Source organism: Diabrotica virgifera, chromosome 8 (assembly GCF_917563875.1).
Source record: "Diabrotica virgifera virgifera chromosome 8, PGI_DIABVI_V3a".
Taxonomy (NCBI): Eukaryota; Metazoa; Arthropoda; class Insecta; order Coleoptera; family Chrysomelidae; genus Diabrotica; species Diabrotica virgifera.
The window spans coordinates 165,013,322-165,037,552 of record NC_065450.1 but is presented as its reverse complement, the minus strand read 5'-3'; the positions used below and the strand labels follow the sequence as shown (position 1 = coordinate 165,037,552).

Genomic DNA, 24,231 nt, shown 5'->3' with positions numbered 1-24,231 from the left:
ACAGTACCCCTTTCTGGATCGGCTCTAACTAAGCATTTGTCAAAGTAAACGTTTTAGAGAGTTGTAGGTAAAATCTAGAAGAACTAGTGGTAGTAGGATATGACGGAACTGTGGTAAATACGTGAAGAAAAAATGGTATAATTTCTAAACTGGAGTTAAAATTAGGCCGCCAGTTACAAAGATTTATCTGTCAGCTTCACGCTAATTAATTGCTTTTACGGCATCTTTTCCAAAAGCTTGACGGTCAAACTCAAAGTCCAAGAGCTTTTGCAGGTACTATAGGAAATCAAATAGTGCATTGCGGAAATATGCCGGACTGTGAGTAACCAGAAGTAGATTTAATTGACTTAAGTGCCGATCAGAAATATTTGTTTTAAATTTGTGTCGCAATTTCTACAGGGGAATGTTCTGTGGATTTATTAAACCAAAGCCCTGGAAAGTTAAGTCATTCTCGATGGCTACCGTTGGTGAATCGCATTATACGTCTTTATGCACTGAAAATCCAACCTTAGAACTAAAGGAACTGACCAAATTTATTGTCACGGTTTATGCTCCTTTATGGTTTTAGATCAAATGCCATTCATCATGTGTAAATCGTGAAAAGCATGTTTTACAAACAATTAAGCGTAGTTGATACTAAGAGCAAAATTTGAAAAGTTTTATAGACCCTGTACTTCAAAGAAATGCCTATTTTGTACATCCGGAAAATCTTCTGCTACGCAGGCTGCATGACACTCGCCCGCATATAAGAGAGCTTGCACTTCGTCGTATTCTCAATGCAAAAACTAAGGCCAATAATAATTCATCTAACATCCGACCTCTTATTATTCCACAAATTAATTTTGAAGCAGATGACTAGATTGATTTTATTGATTGACAAAACAATAAAATAACTTGCCCTCCATTGCTTCAAGGTTTGAAAGTAGAGGATTTGAAAAATATTATTTCCGGATCTCCTGAGAAAATCATTGTCATCGAAACATTTCCCTGTCACACCCAATCTGTAGAGAGAATCGTGAAGCTCTTAACTGAAGTATCTTCATCGGTTATTGGGTCACAAAAATAGACAATTTTATTAAGGAAAAAATTGATTCGCGCAAAGATATGCCAAAATTTGAGTCAAAAAGAGACTACAAACAATATATAATCAAAATTAAGGGGGAGGGTAGGAAGTGGGTAGAAGAATAAATATGACATATGTCAAAAATATTTTAATTGGATATCATTTTTACAATAATAACATGTAAGTACTTATATTACTTAACTTTTCAATTAAAATCATAAGTTCGTATTTTTTTTTTATTTTTTCAACCCCCGGTAGAGGGCAGAAGATGAAATTTTTTTGAAAAATCTCAAATAAAGATTAGGTTTGTAATATTAATTGGCAACTTTGCACTATTCCAAAACAGTTTTCGAAACTTCGATTTTTCGATCCACCCTAATGAACACCTCTAAATCGAAACGAAACCAATCTGCATATTTAAGAAGAATTATAAAAATAATCCTGCAAATAGAGCAAATGATACTGGCTCTAGTCTCAAAAACATTACACGTGGAGTACCACAATGTTCAGTATTGGGTCCTCTTCCGCTCCTTATCTTTGTAAATGACATCACTAATTTCAAAATCGATATGAAAATTTTTCTTTTTGCTGATGATACCAGTATCAATTGGAGCACCTCAGCTATTGCATCTCTTCATGAAACTATAACTTCGGATCTACTGACGATAAAGACCTGGTCTGTGTTTAATTTACGCTCTTTTAACGTAGATAAAACAGTAGCAGTATCCTATAAAGGAGCTCTTCAACCTTTGGCTCTTAATAACAGCCAGATCAGTACCGTTGATTCTGTAAAATTTCTTGGTATTTTTTTAGAGAGCAACCTCAAATGGTCCCTTCTTATCGATTCGTTAAGTAAGAAACTCACCTCAGCTTGCTATGCAATAAGATCTGTCTCAAGGATACTCAATTTAGCATCTTCTGAAATAACTTATTTTTCGTTGTTCGAGTCTCATCTTCGATATGGTCTTCCATTTTTGGGGTTCTAATACAGCTGCTTAATTTAAAGTTATTTTTAAATTGCAAAAAAGAGCAATAAGGTATCTGTTCCTAATATTGTATTTTATTTGTTGTAAGTATTTTCAATTTGCAATGTATATAAATTTTGCAATATATTGTTTTTGGCTTTGCTTTTATATCTTATATACTGTATACTGACGATTTATCTAATTTTAGTAATAAATTGTAGTTGTTATTTGTTATTGATATTATTTTTCTTTTGACTGTTTGTAAGCTTTGTGATAATAAATAAATTTCAGTGTCAATAAAGCATATTTCTATATCTTCTATCTATGTATAAACTTTGCTTTCCAGAAGTTCAAAAGAGATATTTCATTAGAAACTTTGCTCTCCAGAGACACAATGTCCCTCGAAATTTTGGAGATATCAACAGAAACTTTATTTTCTAACGATGTAGGCGAGGAAACCACAGCACCATTCTTATCCTTAAACACATAAGTTTCTGGATCAAAGCTTCTTCTTGCAGGGAGTTGGACTAAATCGGCCTTTTTCTCTACAGAACTTAATTTTTATCTTCCAATTATCGGCGAAGAACCGTTCATTTTAAATCGTTAACCATAGATATTTTTCAAAAAACTTCTAGTCAACTTCCAGCAAAAGCGAGAAGTGGAACTACCTGACTTGACAATGGCAAGTACGACCTTGTCAAAATGTCACCAAAATAATGGTTTTTGTAAAGACCAAAATTATTCATCGTGGAGTAAATACAGGAAAACTACAGAAAGCACATATTATAATAATATTAAAAGAGCTATATCTACCATAAGTAAGAGAGCGAAATTAACTTGTCCTAATGGTAATGCCTGAAGCTGAAGCGTAATGTTGCTACTCATTAAGATAAATATAATATCTTTCCTTGTCTTAATATCCGTCATGTACCATAACGAGTGGTAGACTGCATCAGTTATATCTTTGTTCTAAAAAATTAATATGATTAGAAATAACCAGATTAATATATTATAAATATGCTGTAATTCAGCTTAGGATATGAAAACAGTGGTGATCGCAAAAATCATGAATTAATTGATCATCATTGGAAAATTTCCAATAGTTTTCTCGATACAAAAAATAAAAAGTTACTTAATATAGTTTTTTTTAATAAATATATTTAAATGTCGACGGGTTTTTGACAAAACATCGTAAGCATCAATTTTCCGAAAATGGGATTTTTACCTTAAATGGTTCCTTACGATAGTTTACAGCTGATTCAAAATTATTTTTCCCATAATAACATTTTAAGTGTCTAAAACTGAATTTAATTTTTATCGTAACCACCGCATTTCAAGCTTATTTTGTGCCTTTGGTATCGTAAACGGCAAGGTAGTACCGACAGATGATAGTAAGTGCCATAAATCTTGTCGGTTACGTTTGCATGTTTTACCGCTTACGATAAGATTAAATGACCAAAATGACCGTTAGGAGGATTACTCAGTGTTATCTTAAATGTATTAGAACCAATGAACTGTCAACACGGATGGAATATGGGCAAGAAATGAATTTAATGCGGCCAGGATGAGAGAGTCTAGTCAGGGAAGGATAGAAGATAATCGCCATCTTTCGTAAACAAAGCAATTGATAGTGGTAGTCAGGGTTGCCAGCTTGGGGTATTTTCCCATAACTTTGGAGTAATTTGAAAGCGTCTAGAGGATTTTTTCTAAGCAGAAATGGTTGGGGAGTAACAAATATGAAAGATTTTAAGGCGTCATCGTAAATTAAATTTGCTTATATACATAGAACTGTATATTATACTCTCATATAATCGAAGACGATAAGACCTATGAATTATTTCCAGGGCCTTCTGTTGATAAGTACTATAATTTTGGTTCACTGTTCTCTACATTTGACTATTAATTTATTAAAATGCGGCAAAAATTTAAATTTAGGGAATTTGAGCTTCAATTTGAGGGAATATCAGTTTCTAAGTGGGGGATTTATAAAATCACATCTGGCAACTCTGGTGGTATGTTGTAGCAAATTTTCCCTGGCAAGCTCTGTTTCTCTCTAGGACCTCTCACTTGTATGTTGGCCGCAATCTAGCTTCACTGTTTGAATGGGACGGGGCCATTCCATCCGTGTTGACAGTTCATTAGTTAGAACTCAGTCAGTGCAAACTTTATTTCGCTAGTACAATTTAAAACGAAAATAGTGGTAGTTTTGATCAATCCTCTTATTCAATAGATGCGGTAATTTCATGGTTTATTGTAGGGCTTACAATACCGGAATTCCGGGATCCCGAATACCGGGATCCCGGACGATTTTTCTCCGGTATTCTATACCGGTATTTATAATAAAAATACCGGTATTTCGATATTAGTTTAATTTATAAAAAGTGAATTGATGCACAATAAACTTCTAAGATATTTTTTGCTATTACAAGAAATTATTTTTGAAGATAAACAACCAATATCGATGTAAAAAATATTTTATCTACTCTATCTCATATTATGTATAAGTTTTTAGTTTGTGAAAACTGTCATTATAGATAGCAGTTCGTGAAGGATTTAAAGTGTGCGTGAAGTAACAATGTATTTTAAATGGGATTTACTTTTTCGCACCGTTTTTGGCACACTTTCATATAAGTAATCAAATATCCTTAACTTTCGCGTTGTCATGGTGATGACATTTTCAGCAATAAATTACGACAAAAGTTTTGACAGTTTTGTGGTTTGAAAGAAGTTAGAATTTTCAAATGTCAAAGTTCTAAAAATTGTAGAATAGAAATGAATTCCAGTGACGAAGAGTTATAGTTTTTTATTTGTTTATCGTAGATAAAATATTGTATGAAACTGTGCGTGAAGTACTTTTTGCGAACTTACGCGATGTATAGCACTCGCTCCACTGTAGCTCGTGCTCTAAACATCGCGTGCGTTCGCAAAAAGCATACTTCACGAACTGTTTCATAAATAACTATATTAATCACGTTTATTACACATACAAGTCAAGTATAGCGCTTTCTAAAAGCGTGAATGTCGTTAATTTAAGGCGAAGGGTTATATCAGCTTCTAATACAACCAAATTATTAAATCTCGTCTATAAAAATAAATAAAATGAGTTATATAAAAATTTTGAAATATTTAAAATTAGACTACTTTATTTTATAAATAAGCCGTAATATTTATTAATCAGAATTGTTTTTACATTTTCAGATCTATTTTTCATTTTTTTGTGTATTGTGGTGTATAAATTAGGCTCACTTATGTTCTGAATTCTTAATAATAATTGAAAATATATAGCGGTCTAAATACAGAGTAATCCATATAAAATATTTGTCACACTTAAGTTAATCTTTGTATTAATACATTTTAAACTTAAATTAACTTACAAATAGCAAATTTCATAAGTAAAAGTACTATCCTATTATATGCAAAATTTAGCCTAGAATCAAATACATATACAGAGAGTCTGTAATTTGGAATAAATTCAATATCTCAAATACTAATTGTTTTTTTGAAAAATGCTCAGACCCGTCGATTAGTATTTCAAATTGTCCTTTTTGACATACAATAATAATGTATACAGGATGTCCCAATTTAGAGATATGACGTCATCGTTGATTTTCTTAAATGACAACACTGTCATTTTGATAGCTATTTTGATAGGGTGTGTAAAGTTATACACAACTGCAAAATATCAAATCTTTATTCTGTACCATTTACAAGATAATAGAAAATAACAAAGTTATGTCTGTAATTTGGAATAAATTCAATAATTAAAATACTAATTGTTTTTTTGAAAAATGCTCAGACCCGTCGATTATTATTTCAAATTGTCATTTTTGACATACAATAATAATGTATACAGGGTGTCCTAATTTAGAGATATGACGTCAACGTTGATTTTTTTAAATGACAACACTGTCATTTTGATAGCTATTTTGATAGGATGTGTAAAGTCATACACAACTGCAAAATTTCAAATTTTTATTCCCTACCGTTTACAAATCAATAAAAAATAACAAAATTATGAAAAACAAGTAATCAAATAATAATTGAATTTTATTATTTCAATTAAGCAAATACTCATAATGTTGCCCTCAATTATTGTCAAATTGTCAATGGGCAACGTTATGAGCATTTGCTTAATTGAAATAATTAGGTAAATTATTTGATTACTTGTTTTTCATAAGTTTTTTATTTTTTACTATCTTGCAAATGGCAGGGAATAAAAATTTGAAATTTTGCAGTTGTGTATAACGTTACACACCCTATTAAAATAGCTATAAAAATGACAGTGTTTTCATTTAAGAAAATCAACGATGACGTCATATCTCTAAATTGGGACACCCTGTATACATGATTATTGTATGTCAAAAAGGACAATTTGAAATAGTAATCGACGGGTCTAAGCATTTTTCAAAAAAAAAAACAATTAGTCTTTGAGATATTGAATTTATTCCAAATTACAGACTCTCTCTGTATAGTTTTTATATTTGCACATTTTTTGTATCTATCTATTCCTACTCTCTATGTAATGTTATAAACAACATCTACTCATTTCAAAACAAAATTTAATATATTATTATTTCATAATTTGTTTAATAACAAGTCGATATAACAACTGAGGATAGTATAAATAACGTGTATATATTTTATTCATAATACCGGTTTTAACACCGGAATTCCGGTATTTGAAATTTTAAATACCAAATACCGGTATTAAGATTTTGGCTCGGTATTGTAAGCCCTAGTTTATTGTCTTTTTAATAGAATTTTAAGTCTAATTGACTAATTTGGTAATGACATAACTTATGCTTTTTAGTTGTTCTTGTGCAAATATCATAAATATTATATATTTGCAAAAAAAATAAATCAACTTGTAGTGAGTTCACTGAAATCTGAAACAAATGTAGGTGAGTCAATATAGAACGAATATTGAAACATAGTTTTTAATTCCAAACAACTTTTTTATTAACAGTTTTCGATATTAATAAAGCTACTTTACTCTTGAACAAGATTCATATTTTTTGACATACCTCGTATGAAATTAATAAAAATTTATTATCTGATAGTTTTGTTTTTAAACTGATAATAAAAAGTTATCAATAGGTTCCAAGTTAGGCAGACATACTGTATAAGAGCTCAAAAAAGCTTGTTATTAAATAATGTATTTTAGGTAAGTTGTACAGAAAAAGGTTTTGAAGACTTTGTACAGACAGTTTATTAACTGATATTCTTGGGCTTTTTTATTACATTTTTTTTATCTTTCTTAATTTTCTCAAAAAGAAGTTGTTTATTTCATGTCTAAAGCAAAATAGTTTAGTGCATTTTAAGGATTATATCTTAAGCTACATCTTAATGCTCTAAAGGTGGTAGTAATTCTGTAAAACTACGAATTTTTCAAAAATTACATTTTTTGGGACGTCGCGTCGTATCATTTGAATTCAATTTTTGAGATTTTTTTTAATAGTACATCATTTAATACAGTGTCACAGATTAATATACGTATTTAATTTTATTTTTCTTTGTCGATTTTTATTATTAATAATATTTTTTCTGTTAAGTTACTTACGTTATTTATAAATATTCATTTATAGATTGATACCTTGAAACTATCGTATGTTTATCTTAAGCGACAAGCTTCAACTAAATTTTACACAGACAAGGTCTAACAAAATATCGTATATCACATAATTTAATAAAAAAATGTTATATTACAGTTTTTTTTTATTTTTTTTTGTACTAGTTTATCATAGTTTCAAAATTTGAATTATATTAACGAAAAAGTCGGTAGAAGAAAAAGTAGTCTCCTGTAAAATGTGCGTTTTGTCGGTTACGATGCGTTGTTTTGTCAAAAACCCATCGATATTATGGTCGTCGATCAGATGGGGCAGTGGGCTGAGGCGCGCTCGATCAACAATCTAGTGGATATACGATCGAGGTTAGAGACCTATTTACGTTGCTCGTTTAGGTAAGAAGTCTACCTGTCCCTCTACTTTGAGGGCACTAGGTGGCGCCTGATATTTATTAGAAAATACCTACGACGTCAAACAAGCAGGAAATAATCGCAACTTTCTACTTTTTAAAAAGTATGATAATAATATGTAAACGAGCAAGGTAGGTTGCCTCTAATTAATTCAGAGTGCGCTAGTCTCATAATGACTGTCTTGCGGACTTGGGTATACGGAAAAGATATTGTACGTCTTCGTCTGTTCTGCATAGCTTGACTGATGAGCCATAGATGGCGAAAGCGCTCTCAAGATGGCAGCACAGACAAAGGTCCGTATATTTCTCTCCCGTATATTATTTTACATATTATTTTCATAATTTTTAAAAATTAGAAAGGTGCGATTATTTCCGGCTTGTTTGACGTCGTAGGTATTTTCTAATAAATATCAGGCGCTACCTAGTGCCCTCAAAGTAGAGGGACAGGTAGGTTTCTTACCTAAACGAGCAAGGTAGGTTGCTTCTAACTAATTCAGAGTGCGCTAGTCTCATAATGACTGCATGGCTATCTTGCGGACTCGGGTAAAAGGAAAGAATATTGTACGTCTTCGTCTGTTCTGCATAGCTTGACTGATGAGCCATAGATGGCGAAAGTGCTCTCAAGATGGCAGCACAGACGAAGGTGAAAATATTTTTTTCTCGTATATTATTTTACATATTATTTTTATACTTTTTAAAAAGTAGAAAGTTGCGATTATTTCTAATTTCATAAATGCACGTGATCTTCTGGTGTTTCGAGGCTTTTAGATACTTAATTCATGCAAATATTTTACTCGGGGGTTTTTGGGGTTGGTGTACACGAATTTTAGTTCCATCAGAACCAGAACCGACCTCTGAAAACCGAAAACCCTTGACATTCTGAATGACTTGTATATCAGTCACCCTGTACACTAAGCGCTCCGAGGGTCAATTTTGATGTCATATTCGTGTTCAGCAACCTCCAAAACCCTCCGAGTAATTTATTTGCATTAATTTAGTGCCGAAAACCCACGAAACTCTCCAGAAGATAACGTGCCTCAGCAGTAACCCCTGCACCAGATGTTCCTGGGGTGGGTTCTGATGACTTATTTGTGTTCAGCTTATTTGTGTTCAGCCATCAAAAAACCCCGAGTAATCCGTTTATATCAATTTAGTGCCGAAAACCCCAAAAACAGAATAACAAAATCTGGTCCTTAACACATTCATTTTGATATGTCTCACATAATTTTATCCTTTTCCGTGATAACTTGATGAAACATTTTTCATCATTGCTTTCCACTCGTAAGTACCTCGAGGAAGATCGTAGTAATGCGAAGAAATTTTTTGATGTGAAAACTTCTTTAGGGACGTTGTGCGATTTTTGGATAGGGGAAAAAGCATTGAATTCGCGACCGTCATCGCGACCGTCATTGCGACCGTCATCGCTTATGATATATATTATTTTTATGTATAACCTCTTCAGTCCATAGGTCCAGCCGGCTGGACAATGTTTACTAATTTATTACACGGTTACTATTCGGGTTGGGCATCGCTGCGTCCTATATTGCAGCATATTGGACTTCCTATTTATCAATCAAATTTACTCATTTGAAAAATTCGACAACAGCGCCTACCTAGGTAGTTTGTTGTTACATGTGGTGAAACTTTTTAAGTTATGATGGCGGCTCCATAAAAATACAGTAAGTTGTAGTGTTTTTCTGTACTTTAAAGTATTGAGTGTTTTTACTGTTTGTTACTTGATCATTGGACGTATTTGTGGTAAATATATATTTGAAAATAATTACAACTGGACACGTTAGCGGTCGTCTAAACTTTTTGTCCAGCATTTTGGACATTGGGACTTAGTTAGCCAAATATGTTACCATACTCACATTTTTTAAGTTTAGTTACAGATAGTAAAAGGATATTGATGGAAAGTGCATTGGAGGCTATTTTGACAGATAACGATTTTTTCGTCAGTGAAGATAGCGATAATGATCAAAGAAAATGGATTTACAGGGATTTAAGCTGTATGTTGGAAGGTCACTAGCTCTAGGTGGTAAACCTTCAAGTGGGAGACAAGCTAGCGCGTCTATTTCAAGAAAACCACCAAGTTACCGCCTATAGATGCCATGATCATTTGCCAATATGCTGTAGAAAGAAACTTCTATTGCTCTCAGCAATAGAAATTCTGATCGCGTTGCCTAAACCTCTTGGATGAACTAAGAAGACGAGATTCTTTGGTACAGAATGCAAAATGTATATGTGTATTTCTCCTGAACCAGAATGTTTTTTCAGTTTCATACTTAAATTATATGAAAGCTAAGTCCTGATGTCCATTATGCTGGACATGTCATATTATGTTTGTCAAATAATTTTATTATAGTTTTTATAGATTTTCGTTTATTGTTTTCACAAATGAGGAGAGAAAATAGAATATAATGTTAAAATAACAAAAATTTTTTCTTGTGGCTGAAGAGGATATACAGAGAGAGTCTGTAAAGTGGAATAAATTTAATATCTCAAATACTAATTGTTTTTTTGGAAAATGCTCAGACCCGTCGATTAGTATTTCAAATTGTCCTTTTTGACATTCAATAAAAATGTATACAGGGTGTCCCAATTTAGAGATATGACGTCATCGTCGATTTTCTTAAATGGCAACACTGTCATTTTGATAGCTAATTTGATAGGGTTTGTAAAGTTATACATAACTGCAAAATATCAAATTTTTATTCTCTACCATTTACAAGATAATAGAAAATAACAAAGTTATATCTGTAATTTGGAATAGGTATATTCAATAATTAAAATACTAACTGTTTTTTTGAAAAATGCTCAGACCCGTCGATTAGTATATCAAATTGTCATTTTTGACATATAATAATAATGTATACAGGGTGTCCCAATTTAGAGATATGACGTCATCGTTGATTTTCTTAAATGGCAACACTATCATTTTGATAGCTATTTTGATAGCGTGTGTAAAGTTATACACATCTGAAAAATTTCAAAATTTTATTCCCTACCATTTACAAGATAATAAAAAATAACTAAGTTATGAAGAACAAGAAGTAATCAAATAATAATTGAATTTATTTATTTCAATTAAGCAAATGCTCATAACGTTGCCCATTGACAATTTGACAATAATTGAGGGCAACATTATGAGTTTTTGCTTAATTTATTGAAATAATTAAATTCAATTATTAGTTGATTACTTCTTTTTCATAACTTTGTTATTTTTTATTATCATCTAAATGGTAGAGAATACAAATTTGAAATTTTGCAGTTGTGTATAACTTTACACACCCTATCAAAATAGCTATCAAAATGACAGTGTTGCCATTTAAGAAAATCAACGATGACGTCATATCTCTAAATTGGGACACCCTGTATACATTATTATTATATGTCAAAAAGGACAATTTGATATACTAATCGACGGGTCTGAGCATTTTTCAAAAAAACAGTTAGTATTTTAATTATTGAATATATTCCAAATTACAGATATAACTTTGTTATTTTCTATTATCTTGTAAATGGTAGAGAATAAAAATTTGATATTTTGCAGTTATGTATAACTTTACAAACCCTATCAAATTAGCTATCAAAATGACAGTGTCGCCATTTAAGAAAATCGACGATGACGTCATATCTCTAAATTGGGACACCCTGTATACATTATTATTGAATGTCAAAAAGGACAATTTGAAATACTAATCGACGGGTCTGAGCATTTTCCAAAAAAACAATTAGTATTTGAGATATTGAATTTATTCCACTTTACAGACTCTCTCTGTATAAATTATATAGAAGTATTTAAATTTAAAATAAATGTAAATCCGCTTTTACGATGTGGAAAAAGGATTTATTTCGCGACCGTCATCTCTTCAGCGAAATGAATTTTGTACGCATCTATATTATGTATATGTATACATAAATTGTATAGAAATATTTAAATTTAAAATAAATGAAGCGGTGGCTGCAACAACCAGGCAGCTCCACTTACTCTTAACAAAAATCGGCCGATCGTTCCCTGCAACGAACGGGTATCTCTTAATAACGGCACATAACTGGCAACGATATTTGGAGCTACCTTGCTTTCGGTTTGAAGCAAGAACCGGGCAGCTCCTGGAGAATCCTCCTTTGAATTTTTAGGAGGTTTTTTTTCGATTTCCCACAAGTTTTAAAATTTGGAGCTACCTGGTTATTGCAGCCACCCCTTCAAACGTAAAACCTATTTTTGGATGGGGAAAATCGGTCATCGCGACCGTCCTCTCTTCGACTAAATACATTTTGTACGTATATTTATTGAAGTGAAAACTTCTTTAGGGACGTTGTTCACTCTTTGGATGGGGAAAAATATTAAATTAGCGACCTTCATCGCGACCGTCATCACTTCGACGAATAAATTTTTTAGGTTAAAATTTCTTTAGGGACGTTCTGCACTTTTTAGATGGGAAAAAAGTATTGAATTAGCAACCGTCATCGCGACCGTCATCGCTTCGAAGAAATAAATTTTTTAAGTGAAAACCTCTTGAGGGACGTTGTGCACTTTTTGGATGAAGTAAAAATATTAAATTAGCGACCGTCATCGCTTCGACGAAATACATTTTTGAAGTGAAAATTTCTTTAGGGACGTTGTGCACTTTTTAGATGACGAAAAAGTATTGAATTAGCGACTGTCATCGCGACAGTCATCGCTTCGGCTAAATTAATTTTTGAAGTGAAAACTTCTTTAGGGACGTTGTGCACTTTTTGGATGAAAAAAAGTAATAAATTAGCGACCGTCATCTCTTCGACGAAATAAATATTTGAAGTGAAGCTTCTTTAGAAACGCTGTACACGTTTGGATGGAAAGAAGTATTAAATTTGCGACCGTCATCGCTTCGATGAAATTGATTTTTGAAGTGAAAACTTCTTGAAGGACGTTGTGCATTTTTTGGATGGGGAATAATTATTAAATTAACGACCGTCATCACTTTGACGAAATACATTTTTTAAGTGATGTTACAGAATAAAAAATTATTGTGAAGGTACAAGAAAATTTACTACTCAAAAGTGCAAAAAAAATTTAAAGCTCCGGCTTTGAAACTAAAATTTCACTGAGACCTCTTCAATCTTCAAGGGGAGTATTCTCCTAAGGAAATTGCTTCTTTCTTAGGAGGTTCGAAAATGAATCATCCACCAATAAATACTCTATAGGGCGCCAGGTATTCACTTACTTATTACAATAACTGTACCCTGGGAATACCATCAAGGTACCTACTAAAAAAACTAAATAGCAAAACGCAAACAAAAAAGAAAGAGTATTTACGGTGTATGGATCACCATCGAACAAGATACGTCCTGGGGTGTATTAAATAAAACATAAAATAAAACATAAAATAAAACAACGTACCTTCATAACCAAATCTAAGAATATATTTATTGAAAGAAAATAAACTCTATTTTATTTTATATAAATTCCTGAAGGATCAATCAAAAGTTACAAAGAAAACATATCAAATAATTTAATTCAAAAATTTACAAATCTTTCTATACTAACGAACTTAATTACAAGGTTGTTCATTATAAATGTATCTTGGACCTTTGAATCGCTTGTTAATGACCAGGAAAAAAATTATCGGATAATTTCTCGCCTGGTCACCCGATACAAAAAATTAACTTAATAAGAAAAATGTACCACTATGCTTAACGCATCTAGGGCCCAGAACAGCTATAAATATTTAAAATAATTTGTAGTCGAATTCAAGTTAAATTCCCAAATAGTTCTTAAGATTAAAACACTATGTACTTAACTTTGACATTGCCATACTCCAAACAAAAAATGTGAACTCGTCCAACCATAAAATACGTGCTCACTCCGGAACTAGACCATGAAGTCCATATTCATCCTAATAACCCAAATCCTACGGAACGTGCTCCTCTATATCGGGACACCGGGAATAAACCAAACCAAAAATCTGACATCCTATGAAAAGCTCCAGAAATCCTTAATAATAAGGGTTTATCTTAGACTACTTTGATCAGTAACATCCAGAGGATTAGGCAATTTAAGCTTTAATTCAGCCTCAAAAGACAGGCCACACGCCCTAACCTGATTGGCGATTTCTCTAAAAGAAAACGAAAGAGAAAAAATTACCTTAATGAAGGAAAAAACGAAGCTGGAAGTAAGTACTTACAATCGCCTTTGAGCAGCTAACACATACTGAACAACTAAAGCTCAAAATAAAATTGTTTAAAATAATTTATTTCGATCTATTTACGGAACCAGTTAATCGACGAAAGTCGGCCGTGCCTACTATGCCGATAACGGGTAAATAAAATTTGAAAATGTGACAATTATTTTGAGAAGGTTGAAATTAAACTTAAACACAAATTATACATGTTACATTAATGTTTACATTAATTGTAACACACTCCCAAAACCCCCGAAAAAAAATTTTGCAGCTTGCGAAAAATTTTTTAATAGGACATTTACTTCTCTAACACACACAACCCTAAGTTTACTAACTGGTCAAAGAACATGGCAATATCCAAGTTACTCAAAATCAAACTTAAATTTAATAAAAAAAACACAATAATATTCAGTCTTTTAAGAGAGGGTAAGGTGATCTTATCAAACCGCACTTATACAAACACTGACATACCCAACAGACGCACAAATTCATCCCCCATATATGATCTAATATCTACATGTCACAGCATATCTCAACCTCAACATATTTCAACTTCAACATATCTCAAACTCAACATATCTCAAAAATTATATATGATCACATCTACATACCACAACATGTCTCAACCTCAATATATATCAAAAAAGAGAAACACGATTTCAAACTTAACGCAACCTTCACTCTTCATGAATAGAGGTGACAATTGACCACTAAACCAAACCATGTGTACAATAGAAATTAATCAAGGGAACTTGTTGAACCAAGCAAATCCGGTAAACTCTCCCCTCACACGTCGAAAGGAAAACTATAGAGAATAAAAGGAAAGAAAATTCACAACTACCACCCATGGACAACTCTGCACAAACACGATAAAGCCAATGGAACCATATCAATGTTAAACATACAAGTCGCTGGCGAGTGGGATTCGCATTACCACCCTAACCCTTCTTCGTGTACCACTGGATACTGGAACCACAGACATATGACACTCAATACAGGAACGATCACCAATGAAGTGGTTTGAAAATTCAAACATAATTTCCTTCCCTCTATCATGCATAGCCACTACTACAATAACTTCGACACTACAAGGAAACAACCACCGAATCTACTCATCCTAGTATACATTAAGGAAGCACAAAACCTAACAATATATGTCAAATATAAGCTTACCAATACAAACATTCTTACTAAAAAAATTAAACCCAGATATTAAGTTTTACTTAATATACAAAAGAGGACTAACAAACTACGTCACAATCGGTACTACAAAACGTCAAAATCGGTAAATGGTCTAAATCGAGAATATAAACGTCAAAATCAATATGGCAATATAAACAAGCTTACCTAAACCTAAAAATTCTCAACTAAATAAGCTCATATATACTTGTTCACAATAATGTGATCGTCACGTACGCTAGGAGTCTTGCATCCGATACTTGCACTGACAAAACCACATTCAAAACGTATGCAAAATACTGTACAGAAAAACCTGACAAAAACGTGATCATCACGTAGACTAAGAGTCTTTCATCCGTTACAACTACTGACCAGGTCACATTCAAAACTGAAATTATGGGCATGCGGATAGATCTTTCACTACCGACACCATACACACTACACCAAACCGAAAAATCTCAATATCAAAAAAAAAAAAATCTCATACCTTCTATACCTATACACTATACATACCATAACAAGTATTCTACTACCATGGTTTCGTACCAATCACAGTCATCCTTACAATGCGTCCACTATAAAGAGACTAGTTCGCACAACACCAATCACAACCATCCTTATAATGCGTCCACTATAATGACAGTCCAGTTCGCACAATCTAATTACTCTATACGTTCATTAAAAAAAATAAAAATGCATACCTAAAATGATTCATAACACACCATTCAAAGGTTAACTAAAAGGTACCTAAAATATAACAAATAAGTGTGTTTAAAACATTTTACATAAAGCATCAAATTAATAGTTAATTAGACTGATTATTATCATGTTAACTCATGTAAGTATATATAGTACAACATAAAGGTAGATATTAAATAATATACATAATCAAGAAAAGATGCATTGTAGGGAAATATAGGAATACAGGAAGTGTTACCTTAAATTTACTCAACCCTGACCAAAACAATGCAATAAGTAACATAACGCTAAAGTGGATTTACATCCCAATACTAAATGAAAGTACATACTTATGAAGTGCATTCCGTACGTCCTTACAACACAAAAGTCACATCTAATTTTGATCCGACTCAACGGATGACTCGGAGGAATCAGAGGACGACTGTGACTCTGACTCTACTCTACTTGTATCAGCCTTTAAATCTTTAATATGCCAACGACCTAAATTTTTACCATCCCTCGATTTCAATTCATAAATAACTGGAGACACTACCTTACTAAACACACAAGGAATATACTTCTTATTCAGCTTCGCTGCAACAAAATCCACCTTACTAGACTGCGTAAAATTCCGTTTCCAAACAGCATCACCCACATGAAACTGTACATTTCGTTTTCGCAAATTATACCTCTGACTCGATCTGACATACGAATTATGAATTCGCTTCCTAACATCACTAAATATTTTCGGCATCACTTGAACATCTTCAAGACGGTGAAGTTTATCCTCAATCTCAAATAAATTAACAGCATTCTCACTAATTTTCCCAAAATAACCACCATCTATTGGCACATGACGAGCAAAAGTCAAATAAGCAGGAGTCTGCTCAGTAACCTCATGTTTGGACAACCGAATAGCTTGGGCAATCTGATAAATATTCTTGTCCCAATCACGATGATTGTCGTGACAATAAGATCGAATAGCAGTTACAATTGATTTGTTTACACGCTCTGTATGGTTAATTTGAGGATGAAAATTTTCGTTATAGAATATCTTTTGGACTGAATACCTCGACATCAAATCCTTAAAATTTTGAGAGATAAACTGCCTTCCATTGTCACACGACATAATTTGCGGAACACCAAAAATCAAGAACACATCGTTCTCCAAGAAACGAACTATACGAGCCGCTGTAGCTTTAGGAATAGGATGAACCAACGTAAACTTAGTGAACCAATCCACAACAACTAATAATGAAGTATTTCCATTCTTCGAACGAGGGTAAGGACCTAATAAATCACAAGACAACATTTGAAATGGAAAATTAATATTCCTATAGGACCCTAACAAACCTGCCTGTGGAAGATTGTCAACTTTACAAGCTGCACATACCTCACATTTCCTAACATAATTATAAATGGTTCGTCGCATATTCGGCCAATAATATAACTCCAGTACTCTACCTAAAGTTTTGTACACTCCAAAATGTGCAGCTGTGGGATCATCGTGGAATTTTGAAATGATTTCTCTACGGTTCAAGAAAGGAACGACAATTTTCCAATTCGAAGCATTAGACAAAGGTTCGAAACGGTTAAAAATATGCTTGTATAACACACCATTTTCTACCTTAAATGTAGGATACTTCTCAGGATCACTTGACACTCGAGTAACCATTCGTTTATACCACGAGTCTGGTTTCAATAACGATAAATCCAGAACATTGACATCATGAATACGAGAAAGACAATCAGCTACCACGTTACTTGAACCCTTACGATGATGTATAGTAAAATCATACTGCGCTAAACGAACAATCCAACGAGCTAATCTTGGTGACGGATTTTTCATGTTATGCAGCCACACTAACGATGAATGATCAGTAAAGACAGTGAAATGTCGACCTTCCAAAAAATAACGAAAATGTTCCACCCCATGTAACACAGCCATTAACTCTTTCTCCGTAGTAGTATAATTTCTTTGACACTTATTGAATTTCTTGCTAGTATACGCAATTGGATGCTCCAACCCATCTTCAAGTTGAAAAATAACACAACCAACACCAAAATCACTAGCATCACACATCAAAAAGAACGGTTTCTGAAAATCAGGGCTACTTAAAACAGGCGCGGTGGTGAGCGACGACTTGATGCGAGTAAAAGCTTCCTCAGCTTCTGATGTCCATTCAATAGATTGTCCCTTTTTCCGATCTTTCAACAAATTCGTAATTGGGGTAGCCAAAGAAGAATAATCTGCAATAAACCGACGATAATACCCAATCATACCAATTAATCTACGAACCTGAGTAGTAGTTCTAGGGGTAGGAAAATCACAAATAACTGAAACCTTTTCTGGATCGGTACGAAGCCCCTTATCATCTACGATGTAACCTAAATACTTCAACGAAGGTCGACAAAAATTGCACTTCTTATAATTAACAGTAAGGTTGGCAGCCTTCAACCGTTCTCTAACCTGACTCAAAATTTCTAAATGTTTTTCAAATGTAGGAGTAACAACAATAATATCGTCTAAATACCAAAACACATACTGATCAAACGCAGGACCCAAAACTAAATCCATCAATCTACACATTGTCTGTGGTGCAGACACTAAACCAAATGGCATAACATTGAAGTGAAATAATCCCTTCTGATGCACAGCAAATGCAGTTTTGCATTTAGATTCTTCATCCAACGGAATTTGATAGAATGCCTGTTTAAGGTCAATTGAAGAAATATATTTTGTGTCTCGAAGTTTATTTAAAATGGTATCAATTAATGGTAAGGGAAAATCATCCTTATTAACTGTTAAAGAATTTAATTTACGACCATCAAAGCAAATTCGATATGTATCGTCAGATTTCTTAACTAACCATATTGGTGAAGAATAACTAGAATGACTTTCCTCAATTATCCCCAACTTAAGCATGTTATCAACTTCTGTATACAAATGATCCTGCATAGCCACTGACAATGGATATTGACGTTGCTTAAAAGGTGGTGAATCACCAGTATCTATAGTGTGCTTCAACAAATGTGTTCGACCAAGACGATCTTCAGGTCCAATCTCTTTGAACTGATCCAAGACTAACTCTAACTGACTTTTCTGCAAATCCGACAACCGTGAAAAATCCGTAATTGTATTCACAACCATAAGCGAGAGAGACGACACATCAAAAGAATTTAGGGAGAAATCTAACTGAACCTTAAATAAGCGCAAAAAATCCATTCCCAAAATAATAGGACAAGTGACAGTTGGAATAACAAAGAATTTAATAACCTTGCTAATTCCTGAAACTAATACTGGAATATCAATACAACCACTAACATTCTGAACCTGGCCATCAGCGGTGGTAACTGCAACACCTTCCAGAAAAGAAAACTGTAAAACATCCGCGTCCATCAACTTTTTATACCCAAAACCTAAAACTGAGATGTTCGAACCACTATCAATTAAAGCAGAAACTTCCTTATTTAGTACACTCACAGTGATATAAGGACGATTATCATGCTCCTTCTTAAACAACAGAGTACTCATAGACAAAGGTAACGAAACATCTGCACAACAAAATTTTTTCACAACTTGAAGCCAAGAACACCACTCATCCTTGGACGTCTTACTAAACCTAACAGATGATGGACGACGAGTTGACAAGTGTTTTATTTGTCTTTTGATGGAGACGTTTTTGTATGGGACCCCTTTTTGCGAGATTTGTCGGTGCTTTGAGAAGGACCGTTTGACGATGGGTTGTTTGTAGCTAGAGGGACGTCGTAAGCCTGCACAACAAACCTTACACCTACGCTTAATAACTCCAGGAAGTCCGCAACCATAACAAAACATTTTTAAGGGGAGTGTACACTGAACAAAAAAATGACCTCCTCCACAATTCCAACAGCCTGGCTTCCTGTTATTGGACGTAACAGCATTTATTTGTTGACGGATAGGACGGAAAGTCCGGGTATCTGAAGATCGAGTACTAACGTTGGACTCCATATCATTCCTAGGACGATACGAACTACTAGAAGCTTCTGTTAAATCAAACGATTCTTCTAATCGTCGACACTTAACCTTTAATTCTGCTACTGAAGAGATATCTACTAAAGCTAACGACTGCATGAACTTTGGCAAAAGATTACGACGAATATACTTCACCATCGTTGCCTCATCTAACTTTGTCTCCATCCGGTCAAATAAACGTTGCATCGAATTAACAAAAAGAGACACAGGTTCCCTACTTTCTTGTTTCCTTGCACGAATTTCATCTAACAAGTCCTCTTGATAGTTATATGGCAAAAACTCAAGCTTTAACTGCTTCACCAGATCACTCCAATCAACAAAAGAAGATCTATTATTAAGATACCAGGTAAAAGCAACTCCAACAAATAAATCCCCTGCAGATGCTAATAGCTCAGCTTCGGAAATACCTCGAGATAATCTCAAACATTCTAATTTCTCTAAGAAATTTACAACAGAATTTTCCTCAGACTCACCATCAAAAGTCAGACCTAGTTTGTGTATCGAATAAGGTTTCGAATAGGTAAACTGATTAGTAGCAAAAGAGACAGGTGTTGACTGTGCAGGGGGATTAGGATGTACCTTAACTTCCAAATCTCCTTCTAAACCTAAGACTTGACACAAAAATGCTTTCCTTTCAGCCTCCTTCTCATCTTCATTACTCGTACAATTTTGAATCCGACCTGTAACATGACTCAACCTAGACAATAGCCTACCATACTCTGGATCTCTAACACCTCCACAAAATTTAACTACCTTACCTACTAAATCCTCAACTGTAGCTACAATACCTGCTTTCTCTAAAGCATAATCACACACTGTAGGATCTAAAACACTCCGATTAGAAGCCTCCTGACTTAAAGCACCACGTAAAACTGATCTCTTTAACTCTACTGTGTCAGGAACCAATACTCCTCTACTTCTCAACTCATACTCCAACTCTCCAGTCAACAAATGCTCTACCTTAAACCTAGTCGCCATATTTACTCAAAAATTTTACACAAAAACCCAAAAAAAAAATGTACTACAAACCAATAAACTCAAAAAAAATAGGTAACACAGATAAAGGTTATAAAATAAATTTACAATGCATCTTACCCTTAAATTTTTCTTAATAACAGATGTTCTGTCCACTTTGGTATGGTAACAGCTAATTCCAGCTTGAAATATTGACTAAAAAATCTACTTCATCCAATTTTCGATTCTCTACTCAAAGGTCCAGTATTACATATGCGTAGGTATGGATTACAAATGGTTTCTAATGGTTTCCCAAACTAAAACACATAAAACAGTAGGTATTAGAATCTAAATACAAATTGTATGTCAAAAATTAAGTACAACAGTACGTATAATGGTCAACAAATCTAACAAAATTTATAAATCTATGAAGGCAGTTGTTTTACATGAACAGAAATTAAATAATTTAAATCAAAATCTCAAAAATTCAAGTCGGGCCCCACGTTGGGCGCCACTGTTACAGAATAAAAAATTATTGTGAAGGTACAAGAAAATTTACTACTCAAAAGTGCCAAAAAAATTTAAAGCTCCGGCTTTGAAACTAAAATTTCACTGAGACCTCTTCAATCTTCAAGGGGAGTATTCTCCTAAGGTAATTGCTTCTTTCTTAGGAGGTTCGAAAATGAATCATCCACCAATAAATACTCTATAGGGCGCCAGGTATTCACTTACTTATTACAATAACTGTACCCTGGGAATACCATCAAGGTACCTACTAAAAAAACTAAATAGCAAAACGCAAACAAAAAAGAAAGAGTATTTACGGTGTATGGATCACCATCGAACAAGATACGTCCTGGGGTGTATTAAATAAAACATAAAATAAAACATAAAATAAAACAACGTACCTTCATAACCAAATCTAAGAATATATTTATTGAAAGAAAATAAACTCTATTTTATTTTATATAAATTCCTGAAGGATCAATCAAAAGTTACAAAGAAAACATATCAAATAATTTAATTCAAAAATTTACAAATCTTTCTATACTAACGAACTTAATTACAAGGTTGTTCGTTATAAATGTATCTTGGACCTTTGAATCGCTTGTTAATGACCAGGAAAAAAATTATCGGATAATTTCTCGCCTGGTCACCCGATACAAAAAATTAACTTAATAAGAAAAATGTACCACTATGCTTAACGCATCTAGGGCCCAGAACAGCTATAAATATTTAAAATAATTTGTAGTCGAATTCAAGTTAAATTCCCAAATAGTTCTTAAGATTAAAACACTATGTACTTAACTTTGACATTGCCATACTCCAAACAAAAAATGTGAACTCGTCCAACCATAAAATACGTGCTCACTCCGGAACTAGACCATGAAGTCCATATTCATCCTAATAACCCAAATCCTACGGAACGTGCTCCTCTATATCGGGACACCGGGAATAAACCAAACCAAAAATCTGACATCCTATGAAAAGCTCCAGAAATCCTTAATAATAAGGGTTTATCTTAGACTACTTTGATCAGTAACATCCAGAGGATTAGGCAATTTAAGCTTTAATTCAGCCTCAAAAGACAGGCCACACGCCCTAACCTGATTGGCGATTTCTCTAAAAGAAAACGAAAGAGAAAAAATTACCTTAATGAAGGAAAAAACGAAGCTGGAAGTAAGTACTTACAATCGCCTTTGAGCAGCTAACACATACTGAACAACTAAAGCTCAAAATAAAATTGTTTAAAATAATTTATTTCGATCTATTTACGGAACCAGTTAATCGACGAAAATCGGCCGTGCCTACTATGCCGATAACGGGTAAATAAAATTTGAAAATGTGACAAATATTTTGAGTTTGAAATTAAACTTAAACACAAATTATACATGTTACATTAATGTTTACATTAATTGTAACAGTGAAAACTTCTTTAGGAACGTTGTGCACTTTTTGGATGGGAAAAGTATTAAACTAGCGACCGTCATCGCTTCGACGAAATAAATTTTTGAATTGAAAATTTCTTTAGAGACGTAGTGAGCTTTTTAAATGGGAAAAATTTTTAAATTAGCGACCGTCATCGCGACCATCATTGCTTGGATGAAATAAATATTTGAAGTGAAAACTTCTTGACGGACGTTGTGCACTTTTTGGATGGGGAAAAATATTAATTTAGGGAACTTCATCGCTTCGACGAAATAAATAAGTTTTTAAATTGAAAATTTCTTTAGGGACGTTGTGCACTTCTTAGAAGGGGAAAGAGTATTGAATTTGCGACCGTCATCACTTCGCTGGAATAAATTTTGTACGTATATAAATTATGCGTATGTATACATAAATAGCGTAGGGCATAAGCATCGCGTGTATGATATAGGTATAGCACTTCTTTTTGGATGGGGAAAAAGCATTAAGCTCGTAATTTATTTACTATAAGAAGTTTTCGCTTCTCTCGGCACTCCCACGGGTGCTTCAATTTTTTTTAGTTTTCTTTTTATTTTTTTATTTTTTGTGTGTAGAATTTATGGCTTTGGTCAGAACTAATTTGCTTTAAAATTGTTAGAAATAGATATTTTTAACATAACAAGTAAATAAAAATATTATAAAATAGAAATTTGATTTAAATTCGTATTTAAATCTATATTGTGATATTTTTTCTCTACGCGCGACTACTTACTTTACAGAAGTGAGCGCGACTGCTCCCGGGTTGAAAAAGATACTACATTTATCTCGCTACACATAACCTTTTTCGAAATAAATGCATTTTAAAATCTGCCATGTGCCATAATTTTTTGCATAATATCATTGTAGTTACACCCGAACAATAACTTAAAACCATAATAATTGTACAAGTTTTCATATTTATGTTATTGCATCGCAAATTCCAATAGAAGAAATGTCCGATACATTTTTGGAAATTATGATGGTTTTAAGTTTATTTTTCTGGTGTTCTACAATGATATTATGCAAAAAAATGTGTATTCTCGCAGACTTAAAATGCGTTTATTTTGAAAACCGCTGAGTTTATCGAGATGAATGTAGTAAATCTTTTTTAAGTAAAAATATTAAGAGAATAAAAATTTTGATTCAAAAGTATGTAGAGTGGGGGACAAAAAATATTGAACGTATTAAATGAGCCCTGAAAGAAGTATGTGGCGCCCTCTGGGTAATATATTATTTTTGGTGGTGAATTTAGATTTATCGTCCTAAGAAACCCCCGCTTACCCAAATTCGTGTTGA

General features: G+C 33.2%; 1 protein-coding gene across 1 annotated transcript in view; it reads right to left on the bottom strand.

The window, feature by feature from the left end:
* LOC126889578 (uncharacterized) overlaps positions 1-24,231 on the bottom strand; it is a 52,915-nt gene that overhangs the window by 1,797 nt on the left and 26,887 nt on the right. Inside the window, exon 4 of the mRNA XM_050657975.1 lies at positions 2,842-2,997. Coding sequence (XP_050513932.1) covers positions 2,842-2,997 — 156 coding nt within the window. The remainder of the gene's footprint in view (positions 1-2,841; positions 2,998-24,231) is intronic.